The 13,271-nt window shown below is 39.0% G+C and overlaps 1 protein-coding gene across 1 annotated transcript in view; it reads left to right on the forward strand.

The window, feature by feature from the left end:
• LOC126100652 (polymerase delta-interacting protein 2) overlaps nucleotides 1-11,762 on the forward strand; it is a 73,642-nt gene extending 61,880 nt beyond the window's left edge. The window contains exons 6-7 of the mRNA XM_049911278.1: nucleotides 2,690-2,895; nucleotides 10,840-11,762. Coding sequence (XP_049767235.1) covers nucleotides 2,690-2,895; nucleotides 10,840-10,963 — 330 coding nt within the window. The 3' untranslated portion in view covers nucleotides 10,964-11,762. The remainder of the gene's footprint in view (nucleotides 1-2,689; nucleotides 2,896-10,839) is intronic.
• Nucleotides 11,763-13,271: the final 1,509 nt, after the last annotated feature.

Raw genomic sequence — 13,271 nt, forward strand, 5'->3', positions numbered from 1 at the left:
CACTTTTTTTCCGGTTTTTGTAATCCAAAAAACCGCCTGCGGCTTAGGATCGAGTGCAAAGTAAGCGGAAGTTCTGAAAAATGTTGGTAGGTGCCGCCACAACCAACTTCTGCCGTCGAATATACGTAGCGATACACAGGCATGCTTTGCAGGCACAAAGATAAATACTGGTGCCAAAACCTCTGTGTCAGTAAATAAATTAAAAAAAAGGTGGAAGACGAGCTTTTTTTCTCCGCCTCGAGTTTCGACCACTGCATTTTCATACATTATCCAACGAAGTAAATACAAATTCCGTATTGTTAATCTTCGAATGTAGCAGCATTTCAATGTACTACGAAAATCCGACTGGAAAGACTGTTTGGGATGTTTGTCAATATGGCCAACTCTACGTTCTGAATTTTTTCCTACCTGTGAGAAGAGATGGTTGCTAATAGGAACTTTTATGAACTGTGAATCACATGCAGTATTCTCTTCACCATAAGAATAATATGAATATGAACATTTTGCCATGTATTCTTTCGTGTTTGCTGCTATTTCATTTAAATCCTGTCTGCCTAATAAACTACGAAACTAGTGTGAGACAACAGCAAACGCGGAAGAATGTACGTATCATGTCATGTTTATATTCGTATTATTCTTATGCCTAATAGTGATACAGTCAGAAATGAAGCACGGCAAATGACTAAATTTTTAAATCTAAGATGACTCTTATTTCTGTGCACAAAGATTTTCAAACAGAGAAGAATTTTAGCTAAACTCTCGTTCAGAACATCTTCTATCATACGCAGTCTATTATTTGGTTCTTGTTGATTATTATCAAAGAAAGCAGCAGTGTAAGTAACAACAAATAGCAGTCTCTTGCCATTGTTTCGCTAATGAGATAATTCCTTTCTTCTTTTATTGTAAGCGGCGGTAGTGCGCACAGAAGCAAGCCATGCCGCGAGCGATGACAGCTCGTAAACACACAGTATCAGAATGCGACAAACAATGCATGACAGTACAATAATGCATTTTCAGCTTAGAGTGATGTAAACACCTGTAACAAAGAAAACGCCACTTGTCAGATCAAAGAAACATAAGCAATCTATTCAAACCAGACGAAGCACGTGAAAAAGGAAGGGTACCCGAATAAATATGGACGGAGCGCCTGGCGCATAGCAATGGCTACCTGATAAAGCTTAACTGCTAAGCTTACGACTCGAACCAAACTACTGTACTGTATCGTCATTCATTCGACCTAAATTGTATCTCATATTAGAATGGACTAAATTTGTTTCGATTTGGAGGTGTGGCCTAAAACTTTTCTCTCCCCTTGAATTTCGAGTCTCAAATTTCAGGTGCAGCTTAGATTCAAGTGCAGCTTAGATTCGAGTAAATACGGTAGATCTTTTATCTATCCAATTAAATTATTCTGTCAAAAATTGATTGTTTTCATTGTTTTATTATTACCTTCATAATATTAACACAAGACAGCCAATTTAGAGGTCATAAAATTAAAATAGGCAAAAGGCCAAATGTATTGATCTGAGAGTTGAATGCCCAGAAAAATGTAAAATTATAAGCACTATTTAATCAAAATGACTTCTGTGGGGAATCCCAAAGCTTGCCGAAATTTTACAAATTGAATAATTAACAAACCAACAACTTATTCCAGTGAAAGTGGACATTTTTGGAATCGGGAAAAAAATCTGAATATGAGTAACTTTATTACTTAAAAAGTTTTGAGAAAAATGTGTTTGTTGAGAAGGAGCATTAGAACTTTTTTTTTTAAAAAAAAAAAAAAAACCCTCATTTAAAGGCAGACATCTTTGCTAACTGCAAAATTCACATCCATGTGTTTACTCTTCATTTGTTAAGAACATTCTTGTAGATAAAATATTTCCAGGAAAATCAAATGTACTATTATAATAAAATTCATTGAAATAGGGCATGAATAAAAATAAGCTGTTTTGTACTACGGTAGCGCATATGCTCTTCACAAGATGAGATAAAATAAAACAAATTATATTACTGACAGGAGTGGAATAAAAACAAATAGGGTGGGGTACCTTTAAGAGTTTCCATGGCAAAGTGATATTTATACTGTGTCCCCCCCCCCCCCCCCCCAATATTTTCAGGATATGGCATGACAAATCTTCCAGCAGGTAGGCAGGAATGAATGTCTCACAGAACAGAAGAAACAGCTTTGTAAGTGTTCACATTATCCAGAAAGTGGGTGAGGTTTGATAGGTACAAAAGTAAGGACATCTACAGCTGACCCATAAATACCAGTGTCTGTTTTGGAGGTGTATTGTTTGAAGGCAAAACTGCAATAAGTGAGGTTGCAGTTATGTACACTGATGGAGGAGCTAGTTTCAGATTTCAAAGATCCTTCAGAGTGTTGCTCTGAAGTGATATATTGGGGGAGTACAGGAATTACATGTATAGCTTCAAAAATTGATTCAGATTGGTTGGTTTTGTGATATGTAGCATGAATATTCATATGTTGAATTTTATATAAATTATAAGTAAGAGCCAGAATTTGACTCTGGGAAATTCTTAGTACATTGAAAACCTGATTTGAATGTAAAATAATAACCATTTTCTAGTGGCAAATTGTATCTAGGCTTCTAAGGATTTTTAAGGTGGTAATATCTTTCTTGAGTATATGAGTTAAGAGTCAACTGATTATTTTATTTACTTGTCACAGTGGCGATACTGCATACGTCTTGAGAATCTTGGAAAATTATCAGTTCAGCTGCGGGAGCGGCACTGGCGAATCTTCAGCCTGTCGGGTACACTGGAGACAGTGCGTGGACGTGGAGTGGTTGGCCAGGAACCTGTCCTCTCTCGGACTTCGCCAGCTTTCCAGTACAGCAGCCATGTCAGTTTGCAGGCACCATCAGGCCACATGTGGTAGGTTTATGCAGTAAAACTTAAATTTTAAAAAAATGCTTCATAGACTCAGTTCCAATAAGTTAAAGCTTAGGATGGAAGTACTCCATTTTGAAGTGTTACATAGGATAACTTACAAAATTTAAAATTTTATTTCTTTTACTTTCATAGTTCAGAAAACACAGTATCCATCCTCTGAAGAAAATGATAAATATGGACGGAGTTGGTAACTTTCCATTAAAAGAAAATCGAGGATTAAATACAGTATATATTACAACAGGTCACTACATACCAAACAGACACTAAGCAGTAGACATGCAGGTAGAAAAGGCTGAAAATTATTTGGCTTCCGCTCCCCAAAATTATTCTTAAACCAGTCTCTGTTGCCCCATCACACTAAAACATGTCTAATACATACAGTCATGGCCGGGGTGGTAGGTGGAGAAATGGAAGGAATGTAAAATGGGTGATGAAGTGAAAGTTAAGGGGATGTTGAAGAAAATTATGCTACCATGCAAAAGTTGTTTTGTGTGGAGGCAGATCAGGTGTTTGTCCAGAAGAACATTGGAAGAAAAAGAAAGAGTATGAGGGAGAAGGTGAAATATTCAAAGTGGGAGAGGGAGTATGATGGTTTCACTTGTGGCATCTCAAGTGGAGAAAACATTAAGCTGATGGGGGAGAATCTGGCATGGGTTGTGAAATGTGGAAGGGGGGGGGGGGACAGAAAGGTAAGAAGAAATAAGTGTAAGACAGGATCTAATGGAGTCTGGGATTGGGGAAAAAGTGTGTGTGTGGGGGGGGGGGGGGGGGGGGGAGATTACATGTGTATCACTCAAACAAAGTGTGCGTGCGGGCGGGCGGGCGCGCGCGTACCATGATCTTCCATAAGGACATTGCCCTTAGGACAAGATTGGTTGTTGTGCAGGTAGGATATTTGGGGACAACAACTTTTATGAATGAGTCCCATGAGGAATATCCTCATTTCAGAGCATGACATAACTTAACTGAAGCCTATGTAGAGAGAGGAATCAACTCATTAAAGTTCTGATTTGCCAACAGGTGTGGGGAGTGTGTTAAATGTATTCAGAGGTAGGGCACAAGACAAGATTGAGAGAATAATTCTGGTCTGGAAAGATTTTGGCAAAACCTTTAGCTGCTACAAATGAGGCATCTGTAGGTGCCTCAGTTTTATGGTAGGAACTTCCTGATATACAGTGGGTTGCAGATGTTAATGTTGAGATGATATTGGTAAATGGAAGGTTTGATGTGAACAGAGATTCACAGGGATCCAGTAGCAAAGAGAAAGTGAACACTCAGAGAAGTGGCTTACTGAACTGAGGTGACTAGTTTAACCCTTTGAATGCTGTGGGCATGTTTATACATCTTGCCCCACTGTTCCACAGGTGTTGTGGATGTGTATATGCATGACCGCTTGGATTTTCCGACAGTGCTATAGATGTCGAAATGCATCGTGAGCTGCAGACCTCTCACTGCTGCAGTTGAGTAACTTGCATATCTCAGTGAATAAAAAAAGTTTGGAGTATTTATCATAGAACATGTCTCATCATGTGCTGTCATTTGCAGAAAACCTTGTTTTGATATCTTGAATCATTTGAGATATGACAGTTTTTATGAGCACTTGATCTATGATGTTCAAGGGCATGAATAGGCATATTGTGCGCGAACATCCTTCAGATATAAAACCCAATAACTCAAGAATGAAATCAGATATTATTCTGCTTTCAATTTTAAGTAAAATTTTGAAATCTTACCTGCATCTCATTTACTGCAATGTATGAACTAAAATCAACCTAGCACAAAGTTTGCCCAATGCATTTTCACCTCTTTAAAATTTAGTGCAGTCATTTATTTAATTTGATGCAGCACAGTAAGTATGGTGGATAATGAAAAGAAATTCAGTTCTTCTTAGAGTGAAAATATTGGGCTGTAAGATGCGCAAAATCAATTTTTTTTTTCACCAAATAGTTTTCAGAAAATTGTATGCAAAGTTTTTATATCGGCTGGAATGCTCTCTCTCAGCACCGGCACCAACATTTGAAGAGCAATACAACCACAACAAAAGAAGCCTCAGCACAGAACGTAACGAACGAGCTCATTTGAAATGAATGAGGTCAAAGATGACAACATTACTACTCATGGTATAGTGGAAATGTTGAGTTGCAGACATGCACAACAAAAAGACTGCCGAATAAGTAAGCTCTCGGCCAAAAAATCTTCTGGCAGATTAAAACTGTGTGCCGGACTGAGTCTCGAATTCTTGGACCTTTGCCTAGGCAAAGCTGTCTCTGGCTGCTGAAGCCAGTCTCTAGACAGTGGTCATGTGTGTGAGGGTTACATTTGTGTGAATGTGTTTTATGTTTGTGTTTTTCTAATTCAGAAGAAGGCTTTTTGACTGAAAGAGCAGTGTGTTTGTTGGGCCTGTCTTCCACTCAACATTTCCATTATATGGTGAGTAGCAGTCATAATATTGTCACTATTCTATCCTGGATTTTCAATTGTTTGGGGTCAAAGACGCTGAGATTCTAGAAGAAAGAAATAGGAAGTGCTCATGTGTTCAGATCATTAATACACTGACAAAAAAAAATGGCAGCACCAAGAAGCAGCTATGCAACATGTACAAAAGTTGCTAGGCATGTTTCTACATCTGAAAGATGATCTCTATTCAAATTTCACACCAGTCTCATAAGAATTGTGCTAATAGTGACACTATGAGGATGCAATCAGCTTTGGTTTAAATACATGCTATAATAGTTGTGTTAGTTGTGATTGGATTTAGTGAGTTGTTGATAGTCAAAAATGCCTTTATAAGGTGACAGATGCGACTATTAACACCTCTCTTAGGTTGAACAATGTCGTGTAATAGGACTACGAAAAGCTGGATGTTGCTTATGTGATATTGCAGAAAGACTTGGCAGGAATGTAGCCACAATACATGATTGGCGGCAACAGTGGTCATAAGAACGTGTGGTTGAAGGACGACTCCAGAGGGCCACGTGGCATTGCTGAGATCAAGCCCATCATGTTTGTTGTGTGGCTCTTGCACATTGTACTGCATTTGCAGCAGCAATTAGCACTGCAGTGACACAAAGAATTATTAAAAAATCGGGTTACTTCAAGGACAACTCTGCACCAGATGCCCTGTAGCACACATTCAACTGATTCCAAACTGCTGTCATCAGTGGTGTCAAGTGAGAGCTCATTGGATGTTGGGGTGGAAGTCTGTTTTGTTTCCTTATAAAAGCTGGTTCTGCCTCAGTGCCAGTGATGGCCATGTATTTTTTAGGAGAGGTCTGTTGAGAGCCTCTGACAACACAATGAATGCAAATTTGCATGTTTGCACTTGACATTCTGGTGGTTACACCAGCTATTAATGTACCAGCATTTCACATTTGCAATGGCTTAACTCACTGATACATTAACTTAACAATACCAGAGAAGGAAAGTTGCTACTCACCATATAGCGGAGATGCTGAGTTGCAATAGGCACAACAAAAAGATTCACACAATTGTAGCTTTTGGCCATAAAGGCCTTTGTCAGCAGTACACACACACACACACACACACACACACACACACACACACACACACACACTCTCACGTAAACGCAACTTGCATACACGTCTGCAGTCTCAGAGAACTGAAACCACACATTAACATGTGTAACTTGTGATCATGCAGTGTTAATAATTTAAATATATTGCCTAGACAAATGTGTTCATGAATTTTCATTACTGTACATTAATTATATTTTGGTGTTTTGGTTTTTTCCTTCAGTGTATGTCCTCAGTGAATCCTAACCAGTAAGAGATTTAGAATTGTAAGTGGCTTGAAATGATTTTACCAAGTAGTTTATCAACAGGTTGTTACATGATGCATTCATCTGAGTGTCCATGACATTGTTTTCAAAAGAGAAATAATTGTGGATGAGGGTGTAATTAACCATGGTTAGCAAGAATGGTGCTGTGCATTTGCAATCGAGAAGGTGTTGGGAGAGATGTGTTCTATGGTGGTCAGACTAAGAATGATTGGGATGTTGATCTAAGGAGAGGTGCCACAGACAGTGAGAAACAGAGCACTGGTTAGAAATGGATAGGAACTGTGGAGAGGAAGTGGTTAGTGCCTTCGATATACAAGGGTAGGCTGCAGGCATTAGGTTGAAGATGTTGGTCTTCTGAAGTGTAGCCACTTTCAGTGGACCCATTAACCAGCCACAGTGTTGAATCCCATATGTTCCGGCGTACAGATCTTAAGATGCCCATATACTGAATAGTTGAGGAATGAGGAGAGAAGTTGTAGAGAACAATTTTGGAAAAGACAGTGATATGAGATGAGATGACATACTGCTGTGATGCGGACACTGCAGCAGACTTTAAGGACAGATATGTGTCGCTGTTGGCAAATTTAATCTGCAACTCAAGCACTGTAGCAGTGGTCAAGTCGTAGTCTATAGAGATGATGATGATGAAGTAAGGATCAGTTTTTGTGGTAAGGGATGGCACTTCTCTCTGTGGTTGTGGAGTTCATAATATCAAGCCAGGGATTTGAGGAGGAAAGGTGGGGTGAGAAGTTCTTTGAAGATTGTCAGGATACCCTTAGGTTGGAGTAGGGAGGGTCACTGTTCGACATAGTTGCAAATAGGTTATAGTCGGCTGGAAATTATTGCTTATGACAGTGACAATGTTGTCTGCTTCCTGGGGTGTGAGACAATTATTAGTTCATTTTGGAAATGGCTAGAAGTGGTAAGGATAGCTAGCTTCATTCATGAGAATCGCAGGACAGTTGGAATGGAGGGTTTAAATCAGACACTTCATCAGTTCTGCAATGGTCTTGACGATAGATATATCTTGATCTGCAGTGCATTGTGAAGACTTGTAACAGTCTCTCCTGACAAGTCACATATTCAGTATATGCCAGAAATAGTCTCTCAGTTTATAGAGTAAATTAAAATACTGCTTGTTAACTGTCATAATCCAGAATGAGATTTTCACTGTGCAGTGGAGTGTGCACTGATATGAAACTTCCTGGCAGATTAAAACTGTGTGCCGGACCGAGACTCAAACTCGGGACCTTTGCCTTTCGCGGGCAAGTGCTCTACCAACTGAGCTACCCAAGCATGACTCACGCCCCGTCCTCACAGCTTTACTTCTGCCAGTACCTCGTCTCCTACCTTCCAAATTTTACAGAACCTCTCCTGCGAATCTTGCAGAACTCGCAGGAGAGGTTCTGTAAAGTTTGGAAGGTAGGAGACGAGGTACTGGCAGAAGTAAAGCTGTGAGGACGGGGCGTGAGTCGTGTCTGGCACAGTTTTAATCTGCCAGGAAGTTTAAACTGTCATAATGTTTGCGACCTAGTTCTCGGTCTCGGGTGTCTGCTAGGAAGCAATCACTCCATACTATATTAGGAATTGAGAGTTGATTGAAATATTAAGTGGAAAGTTATAAAATGTTCGCTGAGTAGAATGGGCATTGGAAAAAGAGTTTATATTTCCTAAACGGTGGTGTCTTTATAGCATTGAATGGAAACATTAGGTCTAGTGAGCCCCAAAATGAATTTTAACTGCAAATTTGTACATCTCTTTGAGTGAGTATTATGGGAAAATCGGAGAGATTTAAGCTTTTACAGAGGCCCATAAACAGTCATTCGATCCATAAATCGTTAGTGATTGCAATTGGGAAGAAAGTAAATTGTTGTGGTACCAAAAGTACAATCAGCCACACTCTGAAGGCTGCTTGCAGAATGTAAATGATATGTAGGTAAGAATAAGCAGCTGTGGTGGACTTCAGTCAGTATTCAGATATTCATGTAAGATTGTAACACTCTCATAATAGTGTCACCTAAAGCTAACCTAAATCAGACGGTGCAGAGATACCCAGTCGCGTGATAGTGTCAGGGGGTGACTTACATTAACCTTTTGTTGTCTGTGAAAACTGTGCATTTTTATTAGTGGTAAGGACAAACATTCTTGCGAAGCTGTACTGAATGCTTTATCAGAAGACTGTTTTGCACTGCTGTCCCAATATCCTACACAAAAAAGAAATACTTTGTATCTCCATACTACAGTTTAGAATATGGGCTTAAAGACTATATGGACTGCAATACTTCAGGATTTGTGCAAGATATTTCTGGTGCTGAACATTTGCTAGTGACTGCTTATACAGTTTCCAATCATGTCTTATTCTACATACATTTTACACAGAAATTCTTTGTTTTTCTGAACTTTGCATTCCACACCTGTGATCAGTGGTGATGTACTTGGAGGTAACTGAAATTTCTGCAGGACCTATGGTTTTAGAGAACAGGTCGACATATTTTTTACAGATTTTTTATATAATTTCGTGTTCCTTTGAATGTTGTATGATGTATCTGGCTATGTGGCAAGTGTTGTAGGTCAGCAAGGCCAGGTTTGGTAGCAATAAGAGCAGTAAGAGAATAACAACAAGAGTTTTAGTACACTTTTGTACTACTCTCAGTTCCATAAGTGGAACATTCTCTTACCTCTTTGTCTTCTTGTTACTTCCACCTTCCTCCATACTCCTGCCGTATTTTCTCAATGAGCTTATACCTGTAGCAGTCCTCTATTACCCTGGAGGCTGCTAGTTATTCCTGCCTCATCCCACACCACACACCCCCTTCCATATATTCACCACTCACACAAGCAGAGTTTACTTACTCAACCATGTCAGGCAGAAGTGGCACGACTCGGTAAAGATCATGGAACAAGGGGATGGTAGATTTCGTATCCAATGCAGAAAAATGGAAAAATTACACTCGTATCTTCCTTATTCTGATATATATTTTAGACTCCTCCACTTATACTTGATATAATAAATTGTACCAAGTATCAAGATCCTGTGTAGCCATCCTTCTATACTTACTGGATGGAGGAGAACTCACTCATATGTAGCTTTTGGCCACAGACTCCATCACACACACACACACACACACACACACACACACACACACACACACACACACACACACACACACACACACACACCGCCAACTCGGGAGATGAGAATGGTGAGATGACAGTTTATTTGCAGCCCTCTGCCAGCACATCCAGCCATATTTCCCCACTTCTCTGATATTTTGTTCCTTTTTTCCCCCACGCTTCCCTGCCCCACAATCTCCTGACACTGTCCCTGTTTGACTCTAGTCCCTGAACAATTCACCAGGCAGCATTCTTCTCTCTCCCCACCTGTACACTAATACCCCTTCCCATTGCCCTTCCCCACCACCACCAGATCTCTGCTTGCTTCACATGCGATGTTGCATACCGGCCCAATATGCTGGAGTTGGTGGTTGTGTGTGTGCGCGTGTGTGTGTGCGCGCGCGCGTGCGTGCGTAGTTGCCTGTCCCCGTTGTTCACTATTTCCATCGCACTGTTTCCTTTATCATCTGATTACTTTTGACATTTATTATGTAGAATATGCTAATTTCTTGTGAATAAAATAAAGTAAGGAAATAATCAATATGAAGAAATGTTTCAGCATCACATTGATTTAATGGGGAGGGAGGTACTTGGGGATGAGTTTGTGTGCCCATACATTCTTCTACCGACCTCTGGACAGTCGCAGCCTGTTTATTTATGAAGACCCTATGTAGTGAATTACACATGTATGTACATATCTATGTGCACGCAGAGAATTCTGCCGGAAAACCACATTTAGTACCGATGAGGGGAAGAGGTGACTTTTCTTACAAAGTTGGAATGAAATGCCAGATGTTTGGATTACTAATTGCATTGCTAAACAGGTTGCCTACCAAGCAATTTGTGTGCATAACTAGACAAAAAAATCCACTTGCATTAAAGCACAATGAAATTTACTGGCTCTTTTGTGGGACTTTGTTATTAAATTCATGAGCTTGGCTTATATACTGTTAATTTTTAAAAGAAAGTTGAATATCTGTGTAAGCATTGAATACTGCAATTTTCTTTATTAGGGGCACCTTCCGTATGGAGCGTGAAGATGGATTTTCGTTCGACTGTCGCATCCCGCCCTTCCCACTTGAGAGCAAAATAGAAGAGCAGCCACCAGCCTCATCACCTACACAGGGAGCAGAATGAATTAGAGACTAATTGTATTTATTGTACAGATTTCAGTAATTTATTTGAAAAAACAATTGTGCAAGTTGTAATTTCTCAACTGTCCTTGCTGATGCAAGTGAATTAAAGAATTGAAACTGTGGATAGCCTGTGAAAGTTGGTCTCTTTTATTGATTCTACAATACAAAACCTTATCTTCTGAAATCTGAAAAAGAAACATTTTCTACTGGAGAATAAGGGGAAGTAATTTTATTCTTCTGGAGATGCAAGAAGAATGAAGAAGGTACTAAAGAGAGAGAAATTCAGATCACGGAGTAAAGATCAGAAAAGAAACGGGAGAAATGAAGACCTGAATGGATAGAATATATAGAAGGATATTGGAGGACTGAGGGTGGATATCCTCAATGGCTTTGACCCATTTCTCAAAATGTGACAATTCTTATGCCAGTGGTAATGATGAGTCAAATGTTTTACAGTTTCTCAAAACTGCAAAATTTGATTGCACCAATTTATTCATTTAAACAACTGCTTTTCTGAAACTAGAGGCTTATGTCCTAAGTTTTACAGAAATTCTTGTGACTGTTATTCTGTTTTAAGGAATAAATGTGGAGACTGCTATAGACATTTACAACTAATAATTAGTATGAAAGTGTACACAGTTCCTGATAGGTAACATTTTTAATAGTTCCATCATAGTTGGAATAAATTGCTCATCGAATGTAATTACGGTATGAGAAAAGCAGTGTGACATTTTATGTAAGTTCATATCATGGTAATGTTTTGTACTTTTTCTTGTAAATAAAATTGTACTGAATTTTAATGACCTCAGCATTCACTTACTCATACATGCCTTGTTTTGAGGAGTACAGTTTTATCCTTTGAAACCTGACACACATTGCATTCAGTTATCGCATAACATTTGTGACAGGTGTTATATCGTGAACTAATTATGCTGTCAGCATTGCTTAATCTTATATCCAGTTTAACTTCCATTGAAGGTGAAAACATTCATTTTTCATTTATTATTTTTGTCAAGGTGATGAAATAGAGTATTATTGATACTCTGTAGCCAGTATATTCAATGTATTTACCATCAGTTTTTTAAATATTACTGCTCATATCAATGTAACAGTATTATGAAAAGGGTAGTTGCTACTCACCATACAGCGGAGATGTGGAGTTGCAAATAGGGAGAAAAAAAGAGATTGTGAGAAAGTGATGACAGGCTGAGTGAGTGAGTGAGTCAGGCTCAACGAATGTTTGTACCCTATTGACAAAGGTTGCATATTTACAGAGGACATGCACGCAACTCCTTTCAGTAGTTTTTGCTGCAGATGTTGATTAGCTATGTCATGGGTTGTCACAATGGAAGAAAGAAGAGGGGATGATCAGTTGTGTGGTGCTGTTTTTTTTCCAGTACAAAGAGTAACTCAGTGCCTCAAGAAAAATGTATTTGCTGCTTGAGGAAGACTGGCCACATCTTGCAGGAATCGTTTAGATGGTTGTTAAAATTTTGAGAATGTATATTTTACATGGGAACTTAAGTGGTTAAACTTGATGTTTGTTCCACAAATCAAACTGACATCATCCTCAAGTATATGGAACAAGTACAAAAACTCAATTTTGAGTTACAGAATAACAATAATAAATTGTAATTGACAAGTAAGCATATACATACTAAAGTATGTAAAATAATTCCCGGGCTACTGCAGTAACGTTTTGTGGTGGTGGTGGTGGTGGTGGTGGTGGTGGTGGTGGGGTGACATAATACACTTTTTTTCCCCACTAATGAAGTCATCAATGGAGGAAGAGAGAGTTTGTCACTAGTAAGTATTTCAGATTTTCCTTAACTGTACTGTATTTTTATTGTACTATTTACTGACTCTGCCAACTTGAGGTATTGTGTATCCCTAAATTAAGTCCACATTTTTGGACCCAAGTTAGTGCCTTTAAGTTTTAATGTAAATTGGTCTAACTGAGCTGTTGCTAGGAAAAAGGGTTGTATTGTTTAAAACAAATTTCAATAAGAGATAAGTATACTGAGAAGTAATATTAAATCTTATTCTTTAAACAGGGCTTAGCATAGATCATGGCCAGGGATGCTGCAGGAATGAGGGGTGTGTTGCAGGAAGATTTTCCAACTGTATTTAAGAAAAGAACAGGGCAAACTCAGGTGTTCTTCATTTACACAATCTTTCCTAACCACTTCATGCCCTGATTCTCATCCCCATCAAATACTTCTCCCTCTCAGCCGCCCCAGATCAGATCACCCTTGCCCCGGTCTCCAGGTAGTGCCGTTTTGCATGAGATACCAAACATTTAGATGCGA

Source organism: Schistocerca cancellata, chromosome 9 (genome assembly GCF_023864275.1).
Source record: "Schistocerca cancellata isolate TAMUIC-IGC-003103 chromosome 9, iqSchCanc2.1, whole genome shotgun sequence".
Lineage (NCBI taxonomy): Eukaryota > Metazoa > Arthropoda > Insecta > Orthoptera > Acrididae > Schistocerca > Schistocerca cancellata.